Source organism: Anomaloglossus baeobatrachus, chromosome 2 (genome assembly GCF_048569485.1).
Source record: "Anomaloglossus baeobatrachus isolate aAnoBae1 chromosome 2, aAnoBae1.hap1, whole genome shotgun sequence".
Classification (NCBI taxonomy): Eukaryota; Metazoa; Chordata; class Amphibia; order Anura; family Aromobatidae; genus Anomaloglossus; species Anomaloglossus baeobatrachus.
Genome location: NC_134354.1, coordinates 738,255,562 through 738,270,171, shown reverse-complemented (window position 1 = coordinate 738,270,171; position 14,610 = coordinate 738,255,562). Strand labels below are relative to the sequence as shown.

Here is a 14,610-nt window from a genome sequence, read left to right as displayed (position 1 = left end):
TTGGCTGACATCATTAAACAGTCCAAGGGTAAAGACTCCTCTTTACCCCAGCCCAGATCAAGCAAACCTCAGCAGAGAAAGTGGCAGCAGAAGTTTCAGTCCTTTCGAGGTTCGGGCAAAACACAATTCTCCTCGTCCAAAGGGACTCAGAGGACGCAAAGAAACTCAGATTCCTGGAGGGCTCATTCACGCCCCAAGAAAGCAAATGGAGGAACCGCTTCCAAAGCGGCTACCTCATGACTTCCAGTCCCCTCCCTCCGCATCTCCGGTCGGGGGCAGGCTCTCCCGCTTTTACGACACTTGGATGTCACAGGTCAAAGACCGGTGGGTGACGGACATTTTGTCGCGCGGGTACAGAATCGAGTTCAGTTCTCGTCCTCCAGCTCGGTTCTTCAGAACCTCCCCACACCCAGACCGTGTAGATGTCCTGCGGCAGGCGGTGGACTCCCTAAGAGCGGAGGGAGTAGTGGTTCCTGTACCGTTTCAGGAACAAGGGAGAGGGTTTTACTCCAATCTCTTTGTGGTGCCAAAAAAGGACGGCTCATTCCGTCCTGTTCTGGACCTAAAACTGCTCAACAAACATGTGCACGCCAGGAGGTTCCGGATGGAAACCCTCCGTTCTGTCATTGCCTCAATGTCTCAAGGAGACTTCCTTGCCTCAATAGACATCAAGGATGCTTATCTCCACGTGCCAATTGCTACAGAACATCAACGTTTTCTACGTTTTGTGATAGGAGACGACCATTTTCAGTTCGTAGCTCTGCCATTTGGTCTGGCGACAGCCCCACGGGTCTTCACCAAGGTCATGGCGGCGGTGGTAGCAGTCTTGCACTCTCAGGGACACTCGGTGATCCCTTACCTAGACGATCTACTTGTCAAGGCACCCTCTCAAGAGGCATGCCAACTCAGTCTACAGGCTACGCTGGAGACTCTCCAGACTTTTGGATGGATCATCAACTTTCCAAAGTCAAATCTGTCACCGACACAGTCACTAACGTATCTTGGCATGGAGTTTCATACTCGAGCAGCGAGAGTGAAGCTTCCGCTAAACAAGCAGCGGTCCCTACAGACAGGGGTGCAATCGCTCCTTCAGGGCCAGTCGCACCCCTTACGGCGCCTCATGCACTTCCTAGGGAAGATGGTGGCAGCCATGGAAGCAGTTCCCTTTGCGCAGTTTCATCTGCGTCCACTTCAATGGGACATTCTCCGCCAATGGGACGGGAAGACGACTTCCCTAGACAGGAAAGTCTCTCTTTCCCAGACGGCCAAGGACTCTCTGCAATGGTGGCTCCTTCCCACCTCATTGTCTCAGGGAAGATCCTTCCTGCCCCCATCCTGGGCAGTAGTCACGACAGATGCGAGTCTGTCGGGGTGGGGAGCAGTGTTTCTACACCACAGGGCTCAGGGGACGTGGACTCAGCAGGAGTCCACCCTTCAGATCAATGTTCTGGAAATCAGGGCAGTGTATCTTGCCCTACTGGCCTTCCAACAGTGGCTGGAAGGAAAGCAGATCCGAATCCAATCGGACAACTCCACAGCGGTGGCATACATCAACCACCAAGGAGGGACGCGCAGCCGGCAAGCCTTTCAGGAAGTCCGGCGCATTCTGAATTGGGTGGAGGACACAGCATCCACCATATCCGCGGTTCACATCCCGGGCGTAGAAAACTGGGAAGCAGACTTCCTCAGTCGCCAGGGCATGGACGCAGGGGAATGGTCCCTTCACCCGGACGTGTTTCAGGAAATCTGTCGCCGATGGGGAGTGCCGGACGTCGACCTAATGGCGTCTCGGCACAACAACAAGGTCCCGGCATTCATGGCGCGGTCGCGAGATCAAAGAGCGCTGGCGGCAGACGCCTTGGTGCAAGATTGGTCGCACTTCCGCCTCCCATATGTATTCCCGCCTCTGGCACTCTTGCCCAGAGTACTACGCAAGATCAGATCCGATTGCAGCCGCATCATACTCGTCGCCCCAGACTGGCCGAGGAGATCGTGGTATCCGGATCTGTGGCATCTCACGGTCGGCCGACCGTGGTCGCTTCCAGACCGTCCAGACCTGCTGTCTCAAGGGCCGTTTTTCCATCAGAATTCTGCGGCCCTGAACCTGACTGTGTGGCCATTGAGTCCTGGATCCTATCGTCAACAGGATTATCCCAGGGAGTGGTAGCCACAATGAGACAAGCTAGGAAGTCAACTTCTGCTAAGATCTACCACAGAACGTGGAAGATTTTCTTAACCTGGTGCTCTGCTCAGGGAGTGTCTCCCTGGCCATTTGCATTGCCCACTTTTCTATCTTTCCTGCAATCAGGGTTGGAAAAGGGCTTGTCGCTCGGCTCCCTTAAAGGGCAAGTCTCGGCACTATCCGTGTTTTTTCAGAAGCGTCTAGCACGTCTTCCTAAGGTGCGCACGTTCCTGCAGGGGGTCTGTCATATTGTGCCCCCGTACAAGCGGCCGTTGGATCCATGGGATCTGAACAGGGTACTAGTGGCTCTCCAGAAGCCGCCCTTCGAGCCTCTCAAAGAAGTTTCTTTTTCTCGCCTGTCACAGAAAGTGGCGTTTCTTGTTGCGATCACATCGCTTCGGCGAGTGTCTGAGCTGGCTGCTCTGTCATCCAAGGCTCCCTTCTTGGTGTTCCACCAGGACAAGGTTGTGCTGCGCCCCATTCCGGAGTTTCTCCCTAAGGTCGTATCCTCGTTTCATCTTAATCAGGATATATCATTGCCTTCCTTTTATCCTCATCCGGTTCACCGGTATGAAAGGGACTTGCGTTTGCTAGATCTGGTGAGAGCACTCAGGATCTACATTTCCCGCACGGCGCCCATGCGCCGTTCCGATGCACTTTTTGTCCTTGTCGCCGGTCCGCGCAAGGGGTTGCAGGCTTCTAAAGCCACCTTGGCTCGATGGATCAAAGAACCAATTATAGAGGCCTACCGTTCTGCTGGGCTTCCGGTTCCTTCAGGGCTAAAAGCCCACTCAACCAGAGCCGTAGGTGCGTCCTGGGCATTACGGCACCAGGCTTCGGCTCAACAGGTGTGCCAGGCAGCTACCTGGTCGAGTCTGCACACGTTCACCAAGCATTATCAGGTGCATACCTATGCTTCGGCGGATGCCAGCTTAGGTAGAAGAGTCCTGCAGGCGGCAGTGACATCCCCGTAGGGGAGGGCTGTTTTGCAGCTCTAACATGAGGTATTTCTTTACCCACCCAGGGACAGCTTTTGGACGTCCCAATCGTCTGGGTCTCCCAATAGAGCGCTGAAGAAGAAGGGAATTTTGTTACTTACCGTAAATTCCTTTTCTTCTAGCTCTTATTGGGAGACCCAGCACCCGCCCTGTTGTCCTTCGGGATTGTTTTTTGCTGTTTGCGGGTACACATGTTGTTCATGTTGAACGGTTTTTCAGTTCTCCGATGTTACTCGGAGTTAATTTGTTTAAACCAGTTGTTGGCTTCCTCCTTCTTGCTTTGGCACTAAAACTGGAGTACCCGTGATACCACGGGGGGGTATAGCCAGAGAGGGAGGGGCCTTGCACTTTTAGTGTAGTGCTTTGTGTGGCCTCCAGAGGGCAGTAGCTATACCCCAATCGTCTGGGTCTCCCAATAAGAGCTAGAAGAAAAGGAATTTACGGTAAGTAACAAAATTCCCTTCTTCCTTGTTTTGCTTTCTGTCTGTTCTTGCAGGTGACTTTTTGTTTCAATGGTATTGTGAGCATGGGGGTTTCCCCTGTGCTAGCTTTCCTGCAGGAAAAGGGATTTTATCCCTGTGTCATTTAATTATTTGCCCTTCTGTATATTGGGTTCTTTTTTGGTATTTTGTTCTCCCATTATTTACAGGAGTACCTGATATAGTGGGGGTGAGGTCGTATGACCTCCAGGGTTTTTTTTTTACTATCAGGAGTTTAGTATTTTTCTATAGGGATTTTGCACTGACCACAATCGGTTCCTTTCCTTTTCTTTGTATCAAGTTAGTTGGGCCTCGCCTTTGCTAATTCTATTTTTCCTATCTGAGTATTGTGTTTTCTTCGGCGCTCCATTGGGAGACCCAGACGATTGGGTGTATAGCACTGCCTCCGGAGGCCACACAAAGCAATTACACTAAAAAGTGTAAGGCCCCTCCCCTTCTGGCTATACACCCCCAGTGGGATCACTGGCTCACCAGTTTTCTGCTTTGTGCGAAGGAGGTCAGACATCCACGCATAGCTCCACTGTTTAGTCAGCAGTAGCTGCTGACTATATCGGATGGAAGAAAAGAGGGCCCATATGGGGCCCCCAGCATGCTCCCTTCTTACCCCACTTGTGGTTTGTAAGGTTGAGGTACCCATTGCGGGTACGGAGGCTGGAGCCCACATGCTGTTTTCCTTCCCCATCCCCCTGAGGGGCTCTGAGGAAGTGGGATCTTACCGGCCACCAAGCCCTGAGGCCGGGCTCCATCCACAGACCCATAGAACCTGCTGGATGTGGAGCGGGAGTGCCGTTCAGGGACAAGGCCCTGCAACTTTCAGGTACTCTGTGTCCCCGTATGGCAGGCCACGCACACCCCAGGCTTGCTGGGTGTGCTAGTGCGCCGGGGACTGTAGCGCTGTGCGCTGGGCTTATAGTCCCCGCAGATTACTGGGGGACTTTATGTGTGTGGATCGCCGCGCCGACCGCCCCTGGAGCGGCGGCGCAGCTGTGACTTGTAGTGCGCCGGGGACGCGCCGACCGCGCTTTTACGGCGGCGGCGCTTCTAACTTTAGTCCCCGGTTTTTCTGCGGCCTAGCTCCGCTTCGTTAACGCCCCCCACCCTGTCAATCAGGGTAGGGGAGAGACGTTGTTCAATCGGCAGCGCCGAGGGCTGGAGCACGATTTACATGCTCCAGCCCTCTCACTGAGCACAGTAGGACACAGGCTTCGCGCTTTTTCTCTGTGCACGCCCTAGGCCCGCCCCCAGGCTTGCAGCTCCCCAGGACGCCGGCAGCCATTATACACATGCAGTCTGGCTGGAGAACGGACGCAGGCTCTGGGGGACCCAGGCTAGGGGTTTCTGGCGACCACGCACCCGCGCTAAGCGGGCGGTAAGCAGCACATACGTGCGGCCCCACTAGTGCCACAGTGTTATATTTTTCGCTGTACCAGATATATTTATATACTGCACTGTAAGGTCGCTTCTTGGCTGTACACCCTATATTGCTTTGAGGAGACAACAGCATGTCATCCGCAAAACGCAAGGGTGCCAAGGCACGGGCTGTATACACGGCTTGTACAGCATGTGGGGCTAATCTACCAGCAGGCTCCAACGACTCTCATTGTGTGCAATGTTCAGTCCCAGTGGCACTTCGTCAGCCAGAGCCTATTGTGGTGGTAGCCCAGGCAGAGACGCCTGTGAACCCTGCCCCGGTGACGGGGACAGAATTTGCAGTCTTTGCTGATAAAATGTCTGTGACTATGACAAAAATCCTGGAGACCTTGCAGTCCAGGCCAGTTGCTCAGACCATAGACACTGCTGTGTCTATGTTCCCCGGTCCCCCTCAGTTGGAACTAATCCGTACTTCAAGGGGGTCCCAGGCATCACAGGCTGAGGGCTCTGACTCCGATGACAGTCCCAGTCCGCCTAAGCGAGCTCGCTGGGAGAGACCCTCCACGTCATCACGCGGATCAGGGTCTCAGCGAGAAGGGTCCCTATATGATGGTTCAGAGGTGGGTGATCAGGAGTCTTGTCCTGACGCCGCACTCAATTTGGATACGCCAGATGGTGACGCCATGGTAAATGACCTTATAGCGGCCATCAATAGGCTGTTGGATATTTCTCCCCCAGCCCCTTCTGCAGAGGAGGCAGCTGCACAGCAGGAGAAATTCCATTTCCTGTATCCCAAGCGTAAATTGAGTACTTTTCTGGACCACTCTGACTTCAGAGAATCCATCCAGAAACACAATACTTATCCGGACAAGCGTTTTTCTAAACGCCTTAAGGATACACGTTATCCTTTTCCCCCTGACGTGGTCAAACGCTGGACCCAGTGTCCAAAAGTGGACCCTCCAATATCCAGGCTTGCAGCTAGATCCATAGTTGCAGTGGAGGATGGGGCTTCACTTAAAGATGCCAATGACAGACAGATGGACCTTTGGTTGAAATCTGTCTATGAAGCTATCGGCGCGTCGTTTGCTCCAGCATTCGCGGCCGTGTGGGCGCTCCAAGCTATTTCAGCTGGTCTGGCACAGGTGGACTCTCTCATACGTCCAGCAGTGCCGCAAGTGGCGTCCCTAACTACGCAAATGTCTGCGTTTGCGACCTACGCTATCAATGCGGTACTGGACTCTACGAGCCGTACCTCAATGGCATCCGCCAACTCTGTAGTTTTGCGCAGGGCCTTGTGGTTAAAGGAATGGAAAGCAGATTCTGCTTCTAAAAAATGTTTAACCAGCTTGCCATTATCTGGAGACACTGTTTGGTGAGCAATTGGCGGAAATCATTAAACAGTCCAAAGGTAAGGACTCCTCCTTACCCCAGCCCAGATCAAGCAAACCTCCACAGAGGAAGTGGCAGTCAAAGTTTCGGTCCTTTCGAGGCTCGGGCAAGCCCCAATTCTCCTCGTCCAAAGGGACTCAGAAAGAGCAAAGGAGCTTTGATTCCTGGCGGGCTCACTCACGCCCTAAGAAAGCAACCGGAGGTACCGCTTCCAAGGCGGCTGCCTCATGACTTTCGGCCGCCTCCCTCCGCATCCTCGGTCGGTGGCAGGCTCTCCCGCTTTTGCGACATTTGGCTGCCACAGGTCAAAGACCGGTGGGTAACAGACATTTTGTCTCACGGGTACAGGATAGAGTTCAGTTCTCGGCCTCCGCCTCGGTTCTTCAGAACTTCCCCACATCCCGACCGAGCAGATGCCCTTCTGCAGGCGGTGACTTCTCTAAGAGCAGATGGAGTGGTGGTCCCTGTTCCTCTTCAGGAACGAGGTCAAGGTTTTTACTCCAATCTCTTTGTGGTGCCAAAAAAGGACGGCTCATTCCGTCCTGTTCTGGACCTAAAACTGCTCAACAAGCATGTGAACGCCAGGCGGTTCCGGATGGAATCCCTCCGCTCAGTCATTGCCTCAATGTCTCAAGGAGATTTCCTAGCATCAATAGACATCAAGGATGCTTATCTCCACGTGCCGATTGCTACAGAGCACCAACGCTTTCTACGCTTCGTGATAGGAGACGACCATCTTCAGTTCGTAGCTCTGCCATTTGGTCTCGCGACAGCCCCACGGGTGTTCACCAAGATCATGGCGGCAGTGGTAGCAGTCTTGCACTCTCAGGGACACTCTGTGATCCCTTACTTGGACGATCTACTGGTCAAGGCACCCTCTCAAGAGGCATGCCAACTCAGCTTGACTGTTGCACTGGAGACTCTCCAGACGTTCGGGTGGATCATCAACTTCTCAAAGTCAAATCTGTCACCGACCCAATCACTAACGTATCTTGGCATGGAGTTTCATACTCTCTCAGCGATAGTGAAGCTTCCGCTGGACAAGCAGCGGTCTCTACAGACTGGGGTGCAGGCTCTCCTTCAAGATCAGTCGCACTCCTTAAGACGCCTCATGCACTTCCTCGGGAAGATGGTGGCGGCAATGGAGGCGGTTCCGTTTGCGCAGTTTCATCTGCGCCCACTTCAATTGGACATTCTCCGCCAATGGGACGGGAAGTCAAAATCCCTGGACAGGAAAGTCTCCCTTTCCCAGACGGCCAAGGACTCTCTGCAGTGGTGGCTTCTTCCCACCTCATTATCACAGGGAAGATCCTTCCTACCACCGTCTTGGGCGGTGGTCACGACAGACGCGAGTCTGTCAGGGTGGGGAGCAGTTTTTCTCCACCACAGGGCTCAGGGTACGTGGACTCAGCAGGAGTCCACCCTTCAGATCAATGTTCTGGAAATCAGAGCAGTGTATCTTGCCCTACTAGCCTTCCAGCAGTGGCTGGAAGGAAGGCAGATCCGAATTCAGTCGGACAACTCCACAGCGGTGGCATACATCAACCACCAAGGGGGGACACGCAGTCGGCAAGCCTTCCAGGAAGTCCGGCGGATTCTGATGTGGGTGGAAGCCACGGCCTCCACCATATCCGCAGTTCACATCCCCGGCGTAGAAAACTGGGAAGCAGACTTCCTCAGTCGCCAGGGCATGGACGCAGGGGAATGGTCCCTTCACCCAGACGTGTTTCAGGAAATCTGTCGCCGATGGGGAAGGCCGGACGTCGACCTCATGGCGTCCCGGCACAACAACAAGGTCCCAACCTTCATGGCACGGTCTCGCGATCAAAGAGCGCTGGCGGCAGACGCCCTAGTGCAAGATTGGTCGCAGTTCCGGCTCCCTTATGTGTTTCCACCTCTGGCACTCTTGCCCAGAGTGCTACGCAAGATCAGATCCGATTGCAGCCGCGTCATACTCGTCGCTCCAGACTGGCCGAGGAGGGCGTGGTATCCGGATCTGTGGCAGCTCACGGTCGGCCAACCGTGGGTACTACCAGACCGACCAGACTTACTGTCCCAAGGGCCGTTTTTCCATCGGAATTCTGCGGCCCTGAACCTGACTGTGTGGCCATTGAGTCCTGGATCCTAGCGTCTTCAGGATTATCCCAAGGGGTCGTTGCCACCATGAGACAGGCTAGGAAGCCCACGTCCGCTAAGATCTACCACAGAACGTGGAGGATATTCTTATCCTGGTGCTCTGCTCAGGGAGTGTCTCCCTGGCCATTTGCATTGTCTACCTTTCTTTCTTTCCTGCAATCTGGGTTAGAAAAAGGTTTGTCGCTCGGCTCCCTTAAAGGTCAGGTCTCGGCGCTATCCGTCTTTTTTCAGAGGCGTTTGGCACGCCTTTCTAAGGTGCGCACGTTCCTACAGGGGGTTTGCCATATCGTACCCCCGTACAAGCGGCCGTTAGATCCATGGGATCTGAACAGGGTACTAGTTGCCCTCCAGAAGCCGCCCTTCGAGCCTCTGAGGGAGGTTTCACTTTCTAGACTATCACAGAAAGTGGTTTTTCTAGTAGCGATCACATCTCTTCGGAGAGTGTCTGAGCTGGCAGCGCTATCATGCAAGGCTCCCTTCCTGGTCTTCCACCAGGACAAGGTAGTGCTGCGCCCCATTCAGGAGTTTCTCCCGAAGGTGGTATCCTCTTTTCATCTTAATCAGGATATCTCTTTGCCTTCGTTTTGTCCTCATGCAGTTCATCGGTATGAGAAGGATTTACATTTGTTAGATCTGGTGAGAGCACTCAGAATCTACATTTCCCGCACGGCGCCCCTGCGCCGCTCGGATGCACTCTTTGTCCTTGTCGCTGGCAAGCGCAAAGGGTCGCAGGCTTCCAAAGCCACCCTGGCTCGATGGATCAAAGAACCAATTCTTGAAGCCTACCGTTCTGCTGGGCTTCCGGTTCCATCAGGGCTGAAGGCCCATTCTACCAGAGCCGTGGGTGCGTCCTGGGCATTGCGACACCAGGCTACGGCTCAACAGGTGTGCCAGGCAGCTACCTGGTCGAGTCTGCACACTTTCACCAAACATTATCAGGTGCATACCTACGCTTCGGCGGACGCCAGCCTAGGTAGAAGAGTCCTGCAGGCGGCAGTTGCCTCCATATAGGGGAGGGCTGTCTTGCAGCTCTAACATGAGGTATTCTTTACCCACCCAGGGACAGCTTTTGGACGTCCCAATCGTCTGGGTCTCCCAATGGAGCGCCGAAGAAGAAGGGAATTTTGTTACTTACCGTAAATTCCTTTTCTTCTAGCTCCTATTGGGAGACCCAGCACCCGCCCTGTTGTCCTTCGGGATTTTTGGTTGTTTTTCGGGTACACATGTTGTTCATGTTGAACGGTTTTCAGTTCTCCGAGGTTACTTCGGAGTGAATTTGTTTAAACCAGTTATTGGCTTTCCTCCTTCTTGCTTTTGCACTAAAACTGGTGAGCCAGTGATCCCACTGGGGGTGTATAGCCAGAAGGGGAGGGGCCTTACACTTTTTAGTGTAATTGCTTTGTGTGGCCTCCGGAGGCAGTGCTATACACCCAATCGTCTGGGTCTCCCAATAGGAGCTAGAAGAAAAGGAATTTACGGTAAGTAACAAAATTCCCTTCTTCCTATATCACCGTATTCTTTGTATGTGGGGGCTACCTACGCCTTTGGGGACTGCTCTGAGGCAAGGTAGATTTCCTCATTTCATTCTGTCAGGCGTAGCTAGTTTCTTAGGCTGTGACGTGGCATCTAGGTTTTTTTTTAGGAACACTCCACTGCTACTTTTAGTGTGGTCTGAGAGTCAGGGGATTGCGGTCAGCCCAGGTTCCAACTACTACTGTTTCTTAATGTTTTTTCACCAACGGGAGTTTTTTGTAATCTTCCGTGGTTACCGGATCATAACAAGCGTCTATCAGACACCCCCATTACTAACCCAGTAAGACAGTTGCATTGGCCAACTTCCTGTTTGCTCTGCTGCCTGTGTTTCTATATTGAGACAAAAACACATACAGCAAACAACGCAAGGAAAAACTCAAGTAAACTAAGGTGCGGAATTGGTGCAGAAATTCTGCAGCGTCAAAACCTTAACAAACGGTGATCTTGGGAATGTACCCTAACTGGGGAAAGGGGGTTATTTAAATATAATTGTGAAGTTTTTAATTCAGTTTTATGTACTTTAATACTGCAGTATTGCAATATATTGTGAAATTGATGTTCTATGAAGCCCAGCCACAGGCAACAATTAAGTGCTATGAAAGGGACATGGTGGTATAGACGTCTGCTTTGACAACCCATCGGCACACCATGATCACTCTGTGGGTGGGGCGATGTGAGTTTGTTCACACACGCACAGCAGTCCAATTATATAACACTGCTGAGTGATTGACAGCAGTATCTAAATTATTTAATAGCAGCAACTGGAGGTAGCTCTGGTCGCTGCTGTGTACAGAAACATGCTGGCTGTATCAAACAGCCTACACAGGGCTGAGTTTGGGCCTAAACCCACTCCATACAACTCCTGTGCCCATATGGCGTGTATGTGACTTATATAGATGTGAAGGGTTATAGTAGCTGACTGCAGCCCACAATGCCCCTCCTTTGTGTTTTTTCCAGCTGAATACCAGGACCAGTATAGTGCAAAGGCATCTAGGGCTGCTCACTTGTGTGCACACGCTCATATGGAAAATATTTATAGTAATAATACCATTGGAGTACCTTTAAGCAACCAGCACTAGTTGGAAAACGCAGAACACTTTGTGACTTTTTTTTTTAAATTTTGGTGAATAGAATAAGGATATAACTGTTTGTTTTTTCTTCAGTTCTTGTTTGTTAGCCAGAAAACGGAAAATATATTCCATGATGAAGATTACGAGACGTTTGGACAGGCGCTCAATAATATTCTTAGAAGTTGGCAACCCAGTATTTTACCAGATGGTAAGCAATTAAGAGACATAATTATGCCATGCAGTAGTGGGATGTGATCTGTATCCAAATATATCCTATTGTTTTCCACAGGCTCCATATTTTCACGCGTTGAGGAACTTTACTTGTGGCAAGCAAATCAGCTTGGAACCCAATCGCCCATGTCCCTGCTGTTTACCCTATTCTACTTTAATACTAAATATTTTAATTTGAGGACAGTCGACCAGCATTTAAGACTTTCTTTTGGTACCGTCTTAAAACAGTGGAAAGGAAATCCCCTTACACAAGAGAAAAAGGCTTGTCTTCAGTACCAGGAACCTTCATTATTTGAGAGCGACAGCGAAGGTAAGCTGATGAGTTCCATGAAACTCGCCTAAGGCAGTGTTCCCCAACTCCATTCCTCAGGAGTCACCAACAGTGTGTGTTTTCAGGGTTTCCTTAGTATTGCACTGATAATGTAATCACCTGCACAGTGATGATCCCAACACCTTGGCAATACTAAGGAAACCTTGAAAACATGCACTGCTGGTGGCTCTTGAGGACTGGAGTTGGGGAACACTGACCTTAAGCTATCAAAAAGTGACATATTTGATTAAATTGGGATATTGTGTTCTATTTTTTTTTTTAGTGATCCATGTTATTAAAAGGAAATAAAAGTAAATAATGCAATATTTTCCCACATGAACTTTTTTTTTCTTTGTCGCTCCATTGGGAGACCCAGACAATTGGGTGTATAGCTTCTGCCTCCGGAGGCCACACAAAGTATTACACTTAAAAAAGTGTAACCCCTCCCCTCTGCCTATACACCCTCCCGTGGATCACGGGCTCCTCAGTTTTATGCTTTGTGTGGAAGGAGGCACACATCCACTCATGCATTCTCATATTAGTTATGTCGGTTGGAAGAAAAGAGGGCCCCCACGGGGCCCCCGGCATGTTCCCTTCTCACCCCACTACGTCGGTGGTGTTGTTAAGGTTGAGGTACCCATTGTGGGTAAAAAGGCCGGAGCCTCATGCCGTCTCCTTCACCATCCCTTAGCGGCTCTGGGAGAAGTGGGATCCTGAGCGGTCATCCATTTACTGGGACCGTGCTCCCTCCGCAGCCCCTGTGGGAATCTGCCGGACCGGAGTCTATTCAACCTCAGAGACCGGGCCCTGCAACTCTAAGGTACTCTGTGTCCCCATAGGGGACTGTGCAGGGAGCGCACCTTCTTCCCGGACGCTGCGGCAGCTGCTGAATTGAGAAGGCCGGCGGACTTCCGCGCCGACCGTGCCTGCTTGTCGGGCGCGGTCTCAAATTTAGTCCCCGGCTTCATCGCGGCCTAGTCGCAAAAATCCCGCCCCCGGGCCTGCCTGTCAGGGGTAAGGGCGGGACTGCCGACCTGACGTCGGATGTGAGGGCCGGACCATCCTGCATGTTTCCTCCCCCCTCACTGATCACTGTGGGGACCCCAGATTCCCGCACTTTCCTGGCGCCGCCCACGGCTCCACTCCTCCCCTGAGAGCTCCGGCAGCCATTTTTTGGCATTCTGCCGGTGGAGGATTCTCAGTGAAGAGCTCTGCAGCTCCGGGGGTCCTAAGTCAGGGAATCTGGAGGACACACACTCCGCTTTTTAGCGGTCGGTAAGCCACACCGGTCACCCGGTGCTGGTCCCCCTAGGGTGCCGGAATAGATACGTATTTATATATATATTTCTGTTCGGTCGGGCTGTATACCCTTTTTTGCCCATATACCCTCAGTGATCATTCTCCTAGGAGACAACAGCATGTCGTCCACAAGGAGCAAAGCTGTTAAGGCACAGGGTTTTTTTGCGGCCTGTACCTCTTGTGGGGCTATGTTACCTGCGGGTTCCACCTACCCTCACTGTGAGCAATGCTCGACCCCTGTTTCGCTTGCTCAGCCGGAGCCTCGGTCACTAGTGGGCCCCTCGGCTCATGTAGACCCCCCTGCTCCCCCTGTCCAGGCGGCAGGGACAGAGTTCGCCTCTTTTGCTGAGAAACTCTCTGAGTCACTTTCACAATCCATGGCTCAGTCTATGGACAAATGGTCTGCCAAGCTGCTAGATGCTTTGCAGTCCAGACCGGTCCTTACACAGGCCCCGGCCCCTGTTGGATCGTCGCCTCCAGGCCCCTCTCGGTCCGCACCGCAGCGCGCTCCCAGGTTGGGCCCTAGGTCTCACGTGGAGGACTCCTGCCCGGACCACAGTCCTAGACAGGCTAAGCGGGCTCGCTGTGAATCTTCCCCGACTTCTTCACGCTGCTCGGGTTCCCAGCTTGAGGACTCTCTGGAGGACGAGGCGGACGTCGCAGCTCAGGGCTCTGACCCTGACGTCGCCCTTAACCTTGATACACCTGAAGGGGACGCCTTAGTGAATGATCTTATCTCGTCCATCAACCAGGTGTTGGATCTCTCTCCCCCGCCTCCTACTGTAGAGGAGTCGGCGTCTCAGCAGGAGAAATACCAGTTTAGGTTCCCCAAACGTACACGTAGTGCGTTTTTCGATCACTCTAACTTCAGAGATGCTGTCCAGAAGCCCAGAGTGGTTCCGGACAAGCGCTTTACTAAGCGCCTCACTGACACGCGTTACCCCTTCCCCTCCGAGGTCGTTAAGGGTTGGGCTCAGTGTCCCAAGGTGGATCCTCCAGTCTCTAGATTGGCGGCTAGATCTGTGGTATCGGTTGCAGATGGCTCATCGCTAAAGGATGCCACTGACAGGCAGATAGAGCTTCTGGTGAAGTCCATCTATGAGGCCACGGGCGCGTCTTTTTCCCCGGCCTTTGCAGCCGTGTGGGCACTCCAAGCTATCTCAGCTTGTCTGGCTGAGATTAATGCTGTCACACGTAATTCTGCTCCGCAAGTTGCGTCTTTGACTTCTCAAGCGTCAGCTTTTTCTTCCTACGCCATGAACGCAGTCCTAGACTCTGCTAGCCGTACAGCTGTGGCATCCGCTAACTCTGTGGCAGTCCGCAGGGCCATGTGGCTGCGCGAATGGAAGGCAGACTCGGCCTCCAAGAGGTTCTTAACCGGTTTGCCGTTTTCTGGCGACCGCTTGTTTGGCGAACGATTGGATGAGATTATTAAGGAATCCAAGGGAAAGGACTCCTCCTTACCCCAATCCAAACCTAAGAGACCTCAGCAACGAAAAATACAATCGAGGTTTCGGTCCTTTCGTCCCTCCGCCAAGCCCCAATCCTCTTCGTCCAGCAGGCCGGAGAAAGGCCAGAGGAACTCCTATGC

At 52.5% G+C, this 14,610-nt stretch overlaps 1 protein-coding gene across 1 annotated transcript in view; it reads left to right on the top strand.

Annotated features, from left to right (window-relative positions):
- Positions 1–14,610, top strand: part of ZMYM2 (zinc finger MYM-type containing 2) — a 241,936-nt gene that overhangs the window by 204,834 nt on the left and 22,492 nt on the right. The window contains exons 20-21 of the mRNA XM_075337404.1: positions 11,273–11,387; positions 11,469–11,720. Of these exons, the coding sequence (XP_075193519.1) occupies positions 11,273–11,387; positions 11,469–11,720 (367 nt within the window). The remainder of the gene's footprint in view (positions 1–11,272; positions 11,388–11,468; positions 11,721–14,610) is intronic.